General features: G+C 41.4%; 1 protein-coding gene across 1 annotated transcript in view; it reads right to left on the bottom strand.

Annotated features, from left to right (window-relative positions):
- Positions 1-2308: 2308 nt before the first annotated feature.
- The window catches only part of LOC117815585, a 35551-nt gene continuing 25733 nt past the window's right edge, over positions 2309-12126 (bottom strand). Inside the window, exons 22-25 of the mRNA XM_034687390.1 lie at positions 10396-11348; positions 6993-7173; positions 6745-6882; positions 2309-3879 (exon numbers count right to left, since the gene is read on the bottom strand). Coding sequence (XP_034543281.1) covers positions 3176-3879; positions 6745-6882; positions 6993-7173; positions 10396-11348 — 1976 coding nt within the window. The 3' untranslated portion in view covers positions 2309-3175. The remainder of the gene's footprint in view (positions 3880-6744; positions 6883-6992; positions 7174-10395; positions 11349-12126) is intronic.

Genomic DNA, 12126 nt, shown 5'->3' with positions numbered 1-12126 from the left:
GGGTCAGGAGCTCGGACATCTGGAGGGAGCTGGGAGTAGAGTCACTGCTCCTCCGCGTCGAAAGGAGTCAGCTGAGGTGGTTTAGGCATCTGATAAGGATGCCTCCCTTTAGAGGTGTTCCGGGCACGTCTAATTGGGAGAAGGCCCCGGGGTAGACCCAGAACGCGGTGGAGGGATTACATCTCCCGCCTGGTCTGGGAACGCCTCGGGATTCCCCAGGAGGAGCTGGAAAGTGTTGCTGGGGAGAGGGATGTCTGGGTCAATTTGCTTGGACTGCTACCCCCGCGACCCGACCCCGGATAAGCGGAAGAAAATGGATGTAATGGATGGATGGTAACAAAGTAGACCACCTAAACAGAACAAAACAAAAGGAACAACAAAAGGAACAAGACAGATTAATCAAGCATACAGATAGACAGATTTAAAGTTTTGTACTGACAATTACACACACAAAAGATACATAAACTTTTTATCATACTCCACCCTTTCTATTGTTCATCCCCACATGCAGTACTTCACCTGGGGTGCATAGCATGAGATAAGTTAATGGGAAAAGAATAAAAAATAACAAAAATAAAAAATAATAATCACAAAGCGACAAACAAAAAACAAACAAACAGACAGACACATAGGTACAAAACCAATTTCCCCACAGAAGTATTTATATATGTAGTACAGTTGGCAGTGAAAAATTAATTAATCGCTATCCCAAATTAAGGATATGCATATATATCCATATACATACATATATACATACATGTACACATACACATATACTCACATACTCCACACCTCTCACACCAATCATTACTTCTTTTTCCTAATGTATACAAAGTGTCATTTAGCCCTGTATGCCCCACTCAGAGTCTCATTATGATAATTTCCTCCCTTCTTTTCCTTTCCTTACAGTTCTTTGTTATTACTGATTTTTGTATTTTGTAAAAACTCCTTCCTTTCCGGTCTTCTTCCCACCTTTTCTGTCATATTTCCATTCCTTTCTTCTTAATCGTTGCTTTCCCTTCCCCTGTCCCAAGAGGTATTTGGACTGTTATGTTCCTCCCCAGTGCATCCTCATTTCCTTTCACCCCCTCATGTGCTGGCACCCAACAGAACTGTACATCCACACCACCCCTGTGAAGTCCAAGCAAACTGTGGGGTGTAAATCAATGAGTAAATCTTCTCGTGTAGTGTTTGATGTGTGAATGCTTTCCAGAACTGCCACTGAATCTGTGCACCACCACCCTGTGTGGCCTGACCTCCTCCACCCACTGAAGACTGATGATTACTGCCACCATTTCTGCTGTATACACTGATAACTGATCAGAGAGCCTTTTAGACAAAATAATTTCAAGTTCTGTTATACACACACCAATTCCCACACAACCACTTGCGCTCTTGGATCCATCTGTATATATTTTAAGGTAACTATAATAATTACACCTCATTCATTCTCCATTCTCTCTTCATTTCTAGGACACTCATGTCCACTTCAACCTCAGGGTAAAGCCAGGGGGCTAAATTACTGGCAGGAGTGGGATTTGCAATAACAACTTCTTCTTCTTCTCTGTTTTTAATGGTGGTTGACAACAACTTTATACCTCATTACCGCCACCAAGTGGAGTTGAGTATAAGGTGTAGACAGGGATTTACAGGCTGTTCTCACTAACTTAACTACTAAATCTGAAAGAAAAAGACTAGAATCTCAAATAAACAAAAAATCTAAACACTTATCACTATAATTTATTTATAAAAATAAGGTATTTTATTATCAGTTCTTTATTACCAGTTCCCTTCTATCTATTCCATCCTTTCTTCATCTTGTGTTTGCTTGTGGTCTTTGTTTCCATTTTACTGTATGGTATTGTCACGCTAACTTCTTTGTCATATTTGCCAGCAATTTATTAGCATTTTATCCCATGTATCCACTTTAATATCACTATTAGTCCCATCATGTGATCCACTAATTAATCTACAATGTTGAAAATAATTCAAATGAATAAAAAACATTGCATGAGAAGGTGTGTCCAAACTTTTGACTGGTAGTGTACATCATACCTCTCAAAATATCTACCTTTTTATATTCCTAGGATTATTTTGGGGGGCTTTTATGCCTTTATTTGATAGGAAAGATTAAGAGACAGACAGGAAACGTGGGGCAACAGATGATGATGTCACACCACTTCATACCAGGTCCAGGAATCGAGGGAATCAAGGACTGCAGCTTCTGTACATGGGGCGCATGCTCTATCAATTGAGCTAAATCAGCCCCTCATGCATCTGCTCCTTGAATCATTAATCTCCCAGCAAATGATTCTTTAGTACTTTCACTTTTATTGTTCAGTATAACATGTCCCATACAATAAGACAGAGGCAGTGCTAGGCCAAACTAACCACCTACATACATACGTTTAATGCTTTTTGCATCACAGCCTCAGGAGAGTGTTTCCCTTATTCACAATCTGACCTTTAGGAGTCACACAAACCAGGCGAGCCTGATTCATGATTTGGTTATATAAAAACTGCTACACAAAACAGAGAAAGACACACAAACTTGTCACCACTAAGGCAAAATGGTTTAGGCAAAAACAAAAACAACCTGATGAATATCATGTTCCCGTTGTTTCATGACTTCGGTCCCAACAATGAATTCCACTTTGACCTGATTAATGAACTGCTCCTTGGCCGTCATGAGCTCTGATTAAAAAACATATTTGATTTCCACACACACGATTAGCTTAAATGAGGAATACTGATGGGAAAGTGAAATCACAGGCCTTAAAAGAGTCATTTGATCTATCATAAATACTGACGTGAGTGTGAGGCAACTAATGAAGTCTTAAATGAGAGTAAATATGATGTTGAAAATTAATCAGCTAGACAGTTTCAAAGATTTTACAGAGGTGGAGATTGTAGTTCAAATTTGTTTGGTCGTTTTGTCTGAGACTTTGTTGTTAGTTGCTGAACCACACCTTCATCCTGTCTGTTTATTCACTTTCTCTAACCCTCTGGGAGTTAAATATTTTCACTTTTTAACCCTTTTTTTGTCAGCCACCATGTTAAGGTCAACTGGTTTATTGACAGAGGTAGTCCCTTTGTTCCCTTAAGGTTTTACCATCTTAAAACTTGTATTGAAATACTACTACTGGTACATATCTTCATGGTTTATATAAATACATTATGATTCGTTTCTTTCCGTTATACACATATTAATGGGAGAGTTATCGTCGCTCTGTGATAAGTCATCGTTCCTCCCACTGAAGGCAGACTCCTCCTCAGTCTGATTCAGGTCGTGTTTTCGTCTATGGAGCCTCAGGCTCTGAGAGCGACTGAATCCTCTCCCGCAGATGTCGCAGCCGTACGGCCTCTCTCCTGTGTGCAGCCTGAAGTGGTTCTTGAGGCTTGAAGCTCGCGTGAAACTCTTTTCACACTCTGGACAGTCAAACTTCTCACCGTAGTGGATTTTCTCATGTTCTCGTAAGCGTCCGGACTGGTTGAAGCTCCTGTCGCACACAGAGCAGTGGTACGGCCTCTCGCCCGTGTGTGTGAGTCTGTGTCTGTTCATGGCCCCCGAGTGGGCGAAGCTCTTCCCGCAGTCGGGGCAGGAGAACGGTTTCTCTCCCGTGTGGACTTTCTGGTGGCCTTTGAGCTGACCTTTCTGGGTGAACTGCTTCCCACACACAGTGCATTGGTAAGGTTTCTCTCCCGAGTGGATCCTCATGTGGATCTGAAGAGCGGACATCTTGTGACAGTCTCTTCCACACAGCCCGCAGCAGTAGGAGCTTTTTTTCACATTGTTGTTCAGCGTTTTGTGATCCGGCGAGGATGGAGAGGGAGAGTCGTTTTCACTTTGAGTGACGTGATTGGCGACGTCCCGAGACACTGTGGAGACACACATGACAAATACTGAGAAACAGTTCAATAAAAACACAAATCATGTTAACTCAAGCTGAATTATACAATGTTTAACTATTACCATTGCCTGGTGCGTGAGTGCAATAGTCACACTGCATTACAAACAATGTCTAGCAAGTCAAACAAGTTATGAGACTACTTCATTGGTCATTGATGCTTTAAAAATCAACCTCCATAGTTTGTTTTCCAAAACAAATCTACCAGAAAATATCAGAAAGCACGTTAGCACAGACCCTCACCAGATCACAGAGTGAACTGACCGCAGTGTGCGCACAGTCTGTGTCACCAGCCTGTAAACAAGCATGAGACTCTGCTGCTGCTGTCACAAGCTGTCGGCTGGAGGATCTGTGCAGACGTTCAGTCATGAGACAGTTCTTGAGTGGGTGTTTTGCTTTTGATGACTAGCTACATGTCACCCCAGTGCTGCTCAGTGTTGTGTTAAGTGTGCCGGCTGTTAACGGAGCAGACATGTGATGGAGTTTTTACTGCAAGTGTGTACACTTGAGGTGAATACACAGTGTAGTGTTGTGTTAATGCTTTTGAATTCAGGTCAAGATAATATGCTGAGAGGTGCAAACAACTGTGCCTGTTCTAACCTTTAAAACATCTGCTACATTAATATTTGTCTTACACACTTACGCCTACACTTAAAGCTAGGGTTGGTAGCAAGCAGCAAGCTTCGGTCTAAAAATATGAGTCCAATGTGGAAGTGCTAAAAACTGCAGTTCATCGAGGATCCGCTTGAGGCTGGCTCCGGAAGTACCAGAAACCACATACACACCAATTCAAAAAAGGCCAATCTTTACAGCAGAAATAAACATGTTTACAGCCTGGTACAAAAGACCAGTGTAGTCTGGATAGCTCATTTCTCAATCGGCACACACTGTGAGGGGGGTGAATTTTTTTCTAACGCAGCAATTTCAAAGATATTGAGATTACAAGTCTTCCAATGAGAGGCACAGCTGACTTGATTGACAGGCGGGAACACTGTAGCTGTTGGCTAGGAGGCTCAAAGCCCGCCTCTTTACGTCACAATCGCTCGACAGCAGCAATATGGCTGCCGACGACGATTGGCCTCAAAACAGAGCTTCAGAAACAGATGGGTGACGTCACGGATACTACGACCATATCTTATACTGTCTAGGGTTGGTAGCCACAGAAAACTAGCATGAATTTGAATGTAGCATCTCCTCAGGACTCCGTCTCACCCCATAGCTTTTTTTCACTCTTTTTTTAATAACATATTATGTATTGATTGCCATCGGGACATAAAGATCATTTCAACCAGTATAACAAACAGTGTATCTAAATCTGACTACCAACCCCAGCTTTAAAGGTGACATATTATGCTCTTTTTAATCAATATATATTGGTCTAAGAGGTCCCCAAAACATGTCTTTAAAGTTTATTGCGCAAAAAAACACTTCAGATTTTGGTCTGCCTGTAAACCACTCTTTTTCAGCCCTGCTCAGAACAGACTGTTTTCTCTTTGACCACGCCCCCTCAGGAAGTGGATGAGTCCTTGGCTCTCCAGCATATTGATCTAATGTTTACATGTTGGCTGAATATACACGGCTGCTCACAGACCCGCATTACTTCAACCCTCTGAATCTGATCCAGAATCTGATCCTGACGGAGAGGCGCCTGTAGCAGGACCTTTCTGAACGATTGGTCACAGATTTTGTGTTTCTTGTTGTTTTATTTGTCAGTATGTCGACGTGTGTCTTGGTACACAGCTACGAACATGTAGCTATGTGGCTATGCTAACTAGCGCTAGCACTTTTCCATGAAAAATAAAAATCATCCACTAGATCTTCAAATCTGCAGACGTGGGGAGTAAAACCGATCTTTGTGTTTATTAAGACAGCCTACAACTAGCATGCCTCCTTCCTAAGCTCCTTGTTAGCACACATATGTGCAGGTAATGAAAAATGGAGGAGGAGTTGAGTTGTATTTTATACAGTCTATGGGCTGAACAAGCTCCGAGCTCTGACTTCCGTTACAGACCGGATGGCGTTATGACGTATGAAAAACACTGAAAACTGAAACGGCTCGTTTCAGCGCACATTTACAGAAAGGTGGAGAAATCAGAACAGGGTCAGAATGGATTCTTTTCATTTTTGGGGGGTTTGTAGACATGCCAGGGAAACATATTCCAGGTAGAGAACCATTAAAAAGTCGATTTTGCATGATATGTCACCTTTAGCTCTGCACGGCAGCCAAATGATTAAATCAATTTAAAAAAGAAACACTTGGCATAAGATAACATCATTGTTACGTGTCAGCCTTAAAAACACAGATAGCTTAAGTAGGTCTACATCAAACAGGAGCGGCACCACTTCAACTGATGCAAAGAGAGAAAGTCAACTGATTAAACTGTCACAGGTGACAGTTCTTTCTGACAGGTTAAAAAAAATAAACACGAATGGCTTGGCAAATACTTTGGCAACCGTTTATTTACCCAAGATGATCGCCAAGGTTCAGTTATTATCATGTGAGAAACACTGAGCGAGCTATTTCTTCAAGGTTGAAATAACTAAAGAGAGGTCTTTAACATCTACCTGAACATGCTGAAGTGAACGCACAATATCCTGCTCTGTGTGGATGAAGAGTACCTGATGTTTGAATAAATAAAATGTGTTTGTTTTTTCTCTTTTAAATCCCACTTTGTTGTAAAAAAGAAGAGATACCCATGAGGAAGAACCTGTTTTTAAACGTGATGCCAAAGAATATAGTAAAGAATATAAGAAGCAGTTATTCACCATGAAAATAAAGACACAAACATTATCTTTGTTGTGTTTGTGATGTTTGCGCTGTTATAAATGTCCTTACTGTTAACAGGTTCCTCTTCCTCCTCCTTCACTGTTATCCTGATGTCTGTGTTGCTCTCCTCCTCCTCCTGCTGCTCTTCATCTTCCTCCTCCATGGTGCGATCTTGACTCGTAGAAACCGGATCAGGAGCGTCCCCTACTGAAGAAAAGAGAGTTTAAACAACTGAGAAATATTAAATGATGGAATGCAGGTTTTCTTCTTTTAATAAAGGGCCTGACTAGAACATGTTGAGTGTCATGTACACATACCACACAAAGGTTCCTCCTCTTCCTCCTCCTTCACTATTACATTCATATGCGGACTGGAAGGGGCATCTGGAGGGTCTTCTTCTTCTTTCAGGTCATCTTCACTCTGAGCTTCTTGGTCACAGTTAAGACTCTCTGAGGAATGAGGCTCAGCCACACAGGGCGAACTCTGACTGTCAGACACCTTCAACACAACAAAAGAAGAAGAAGAATTGAAGGCAGTGATGGAGATGTAATAATAATTAAGTTCATGTGCAAAGTAATCATTTATAAGGATAGAGATAAATATATGTATATTTATAAATAGATGATAAAAGGTTAAAGCTCATTGTGCTGTAAGTATTTTCTCATAATATTAAAAAGGTATTTGGATTTGTGACATAGAAGGTCATGTGTTGGAAGGGTGGCTGAATCATGCATGCTGTAACTCCGCCCCCTTGTTAAGGTTCGTTGATCTCCATAGAAGATCATTTTTGAATTAATGAGGTGGCAGTTAGGCAAGGAGAGAGTTGACCTCTCTTTCTCTCTCACTCTCTTTTAGTTTCTTGAAGGATTTGTGGATAAAAACATGGAGAATGCACACCTGTCTGTATTTGTTTTATTTTTAATTTAAAGCTGCTGTGAGGAACTTTTAGCTTGTATCGATTCAGGCGCCCCCTTGTGGACAAAGTGATACCTCTTATGTCTTGTCCTGTACATGCAAAATAAATGTCTTCAGACAATAACCTCATCCTGTTGTCTTTTAACATTTAGATATATCGCACTATGTGATTATTTGCCATGAAAACAGCCAAAAAAGGGTGTTTCTAAAGCGAGACGTCAATCATCTGTTCTGACACCTACCCCCTCAGAGCAGTTTCAGGCATTAAAATGACAACAGAGAAGGTATCAGTGTTGTTGTGGAGGGTCTTGTTTTGCCTTTGAGGATCATAAAGAGGCATCAGTATGAGTTTCAGTCTGTTTCTCAGCTGGTTATAAACTCCTCATAGTGCCAAGTAAACAGCTTCAACTTTTATTGCGTGGTTCTGTTGAGTTCTTTTTTGAGGGAAATTCAAGAAAGGGATTTTTGAGAGTGTCAAAACTAAGGCTTCATTCAGTGGAAATCACAACTATAGATAAAAAAAACTCCTTACAGGAGCTCTAAGCTCACACCTTAGAGATGGTGTATAATAGAAATAATGTAAATAAGCAAGAAGGCTGGGATACAGGAAGATGAAGATGTCAGATAAATACATGAGTTCAAGCAGAACAATGACATGAGCAGCATAAAGTACAACAGGTTCACAGCCTATCAAATTGGGGATATTCCAAAATAGGCCAATCAGAAAAGGTGATTTTTTTCTGATGGACACTCAGGGATCGACCTACATAATTAAGGTGAGGTTATCAGATCTCATGGTGCACAAAGACCAGTCAGATTATGAGTTTCAGTTGGATTTTTTAAAGCTGTTTGAAACACACTTCCTCTAATCTGGCAGCTCTACGTGTTATTTTCACTTTAAGTGTTGTTTTTTGGGGCATTTTTGCCTTTAAGGGTTAGGGTTAGACAGCTGAGAAGAGGCAGGAAATGAGGGGAGCAGAGAGCGGGGGAGGACATGCAGCAAATGGTTGGGGCCGGGAGTGGGGCCTGCGACCTCTGCGACGAGAACTACACCCTCTGTATGGGGCGCTTAAACTGCTAAGCCAAAGGTTCCCCAGCTCTGTGTGTTACAAGCAAGCCAATGATCAGACAGTTTGCTAAGGCCTGGGGTTAATGTTATATAAACAGCTGTATATAAACAGAATAATGGAAGTATAATTATTTTATTAGCCATGTAAACAAGAGCTTAGGAATAAAACTGCCTTTTTATATTAAGTGCATTTAAACACAGTCATTAGCACTACCTCCTGTCAACAAACCAACGAACAGAGAGTTTGTACAGCTTCAGGTTATCACAGTATGAACAGCTGGATGATAGCTGAGTATAACTTTTTATAGGCCAACTAAACAAGAGCCCGCAAAGAGTCTGTTCTTACAGAGAAGAGGATGAAGCAGGAATATTCTGTGCATGCAAACATGTTGGTTTTAACGTGCTGTTGAGAGTCAGGGGGAAGTACAAAGAATCTGAATTCAACACGCTGGTGAACTCGTGTTTGTAGTGTCCCTGTCATCAACAACTCAGGCAGTGAACACAGTGTCTTTGAAGTTCAGCTGCATTAGACAGGCACAGTGTCATCTCTGTGGTGTTGTTTTACTGCTGGATGTACACTCAAAGGCGTGGTTGAAGAGTAAAAGGACTGCAGTCAAAGATCCAGCTTTTGATATTGATGATTGACATTGAGAGAGCTCACTTAGGATTGATTAGGATGAGGGTTGCAAAATTCGAAGGAATTTTCAAAGCTGGAAACTTTCCATGGGAATAAACCAGGAATTTACTAAAATGAAGGTTGGCTCTTAATAGGGAACTTAAATATAGTTGGTGAAAATGTATTTTAGCATAATCCTGACTAAAACAACCAGATTTCATGAAAGAAGATGTTTTTTTTCTTTCTTTTTTTTTTATTGTATTTATCTATTTCTCTTCCTTTTCTAATTTCTTGATTACTATTCATTTGTGTGTGTGTGTGTGTGTGTGTGTTTACTTATTTATTATTGTTGTTTATATTTCTAGTAATGAATTATCTTATTTCCCTTTTTTTTGCTTATATATTATGCAAAATCTGGGATGTGGGGTTGAAGGGAGGGCTGGGGTGGGAATGGGTGGGATAGGGTGGGGTATGGAAGGGGAATGGCAACCTTAAATACTACAGCAGCTGATCTATGTTTTGTATGTGTTTCTCAGCAATGTATGCTGCAAGAAAAATGTATCATGATTAAATCTATGGAAAACTCAATAAAAAAAGTTAAAAGAGAAGATGCTTTTTTATTTGCATGTTGAATGGGGTTTTTTTGGAGGGAGAGGGGCTCTTTTCATTTAACATTTTGAATGGGACTTTGTTGGGATTGCATTTTTGTTAATAGTTGAATGGGTTGGGTCAGGGGATGTGTGATATTTAACTCAACATTCATGTTTTTGTTCTTCAATGAAAGAATTGATTGTTCAATAAAATATTTAACACTTGATAAAGATCTACTTACAAATAAATCTGTTTGAATTGTATTATTTTGGATGGATGTCTGCTTATAACAAAACAAATATTCATGCTTGGATATGATACCTTTCCATTAAATTACCCAGTTAATTCCCATAAATTCCCATGGAAAGTTTCCAATTTGGCATATTTCCAAAATTCCCCAGCTTAACTTCCCATGGAAATTTACTGGAAATTTTCCACCCCTTTGCAACCCTAATTAAGATAAAGATAAAAACACATTCAACCAACTACAGAAGGAGAGTTTGTTTTCCTTTAAATGTGTCATCCCTACCTCAGAGCTGTTCGGATTGCTGTGGTCCTGCTGGGATGATTCTCCAACATCAGCTTGCACTTCACCTGCGAGGACCCCTGTAACAGAGACATTCTTATTCTGCGTACACGATCGTTTGTGGTTTCTCAGAGTCCCTGCCAGTGAGAAATGCCTCCCACAGTCCGCACAGGTGTAGGGCTTCTCTCCAGTGTGAATCCTGGTGTGCCTCCGAAGCTCTCCTGGAGCGACGAAAGACTTATCGCACTGCGTGCAGCTGTAGGGTTTTTCTCCCGTGTGAGTCCGCATGTGTGTGGTCAGGGTCCACTGCTGAGCAAAAGTCTTCCCGCAGTCGGTGCAGTGGTAGGGCGTGATGCCCGTGTGGAGCCGCTCATGCCTCACGAGTGTTCCCGACAAGGCGAACCTTTTGTCACAGAAAGAGCACTGGTAGGGCCTCTCTCCAGTGTGAGTCCTCTGATGGTCTCTCAGCTCAGCGGCTGAGTTGCAGCTTTTTTCACAGTCCGAACACGGGAACTTCTTCCTCACAAAGCCTGCTACCACCTCGCAGTGCATCGCCTCCAAGTGAGTCTTCAGATGCCAGTGTCGAGAGAAGCTCTTCAGACAGATAGAGCAGTGGTACGGCCTCTCCCCGGTGTGCGTCCGCCGGTGCAGCCTGAGCTCCCCCTGACTGGCAAACCTCTTCTCACAGAAAGTGCACGGGAACGGCTTCTCCCCCGTATGGACCCTTTCGTGAATCATGAGCAGCCCCTTCTCAGGGAATCTCTTCTCACACATGGAGCAGGGGAAAGGCCTCTCTCCTGAGTGAGTGCGTAGGTGGCGTTGGAGTTTAGAGGCATAGGGGAAGTCCTTTCCGCAGACTGAGCAGCTGTGAATGGTCGGGGGTTTTTCATTCTCACTTTGAACAAATGTCTTTGAGGGAGGCTCTGCAGGAAGCATGCCTGGGATACCTCCATCTCCTGTGACAGAAGAAAGATGAGGAAGTGTTTTATTTAGGAAAACTGAACGGTTTAAGGAACACTTTGGAATCCTGAAGCATGGCCAAGAGTGATGCTGAAGTTTGGAAACACCTTCTCATTCAATGTTTTTTAATTATTTCAACTATTTGAAACACTGTAGATTAATACCAAAGACACCAAAACTATGAAAGAACACATATGGAATTATTTAATTCACAAAAAAGTGTTAAACAAACCAGAATATGTTTATATTTTAGATTCTGTAAAGTAGCCTCCTTTTTCCTTCATGACAGCTTTGCACACTCTTGGTATTCTCTCAGTCTGCTTCATGAAGTGGTCTCCTGGAATGGTTTCTAATTAACATGAGCCTTGTCAAGAGTTCATTTGTAGAATGACTTGCCATCTTAATGTGTTTGAGACCATCAGTTGTGTTGTTCAGAGGTAGGGTTAGTACACAATGGATAGCCCTATTTGACTACAGTTGTAATCCAGATTATGGCCAAACCAGATTATTTCATAGTTTTGATGTCTTCAGTATTAATCTACAATGTTGAAAATAATTAAAATAAATAAAAAACAGGGGCACTGGTGGCCTAGCGGTCTAAGTGCCCCACATACAGAGGCTACAGTCCTTGTTGCAGAGGTCGCCGGTTCATTTCCCGGCCGGTCGACCATTTCCTGCATGTCTTCCCCCGCTCTCTACTCCCCACATTTCCTGTCTCTCTTCAGCTGTCCTCTCAAATAAAGGCAAAAAGGCCAAAAATATAACTTAAAATAA

Source organism: Notolabrus celidotus, chromosome 7, assembly GCF_009762535.1.
Source record: "Notolabrus celidotus isolate fNotCel1 chromosome 7, fNotCel1.pri, whole genome shotgun sequence".
Lineage (NCBI taxonomy): Eukaryota > Metazoa > Chordata > Actinopteri > Labriformes > Labridae > Notolabrus > Notolabrus celidotus.
The sequence above is the reverse complement of the archived record's forward strand: the minus strand, read 5'-3'. Positions and strand labels throughout refer to the sequence as shown.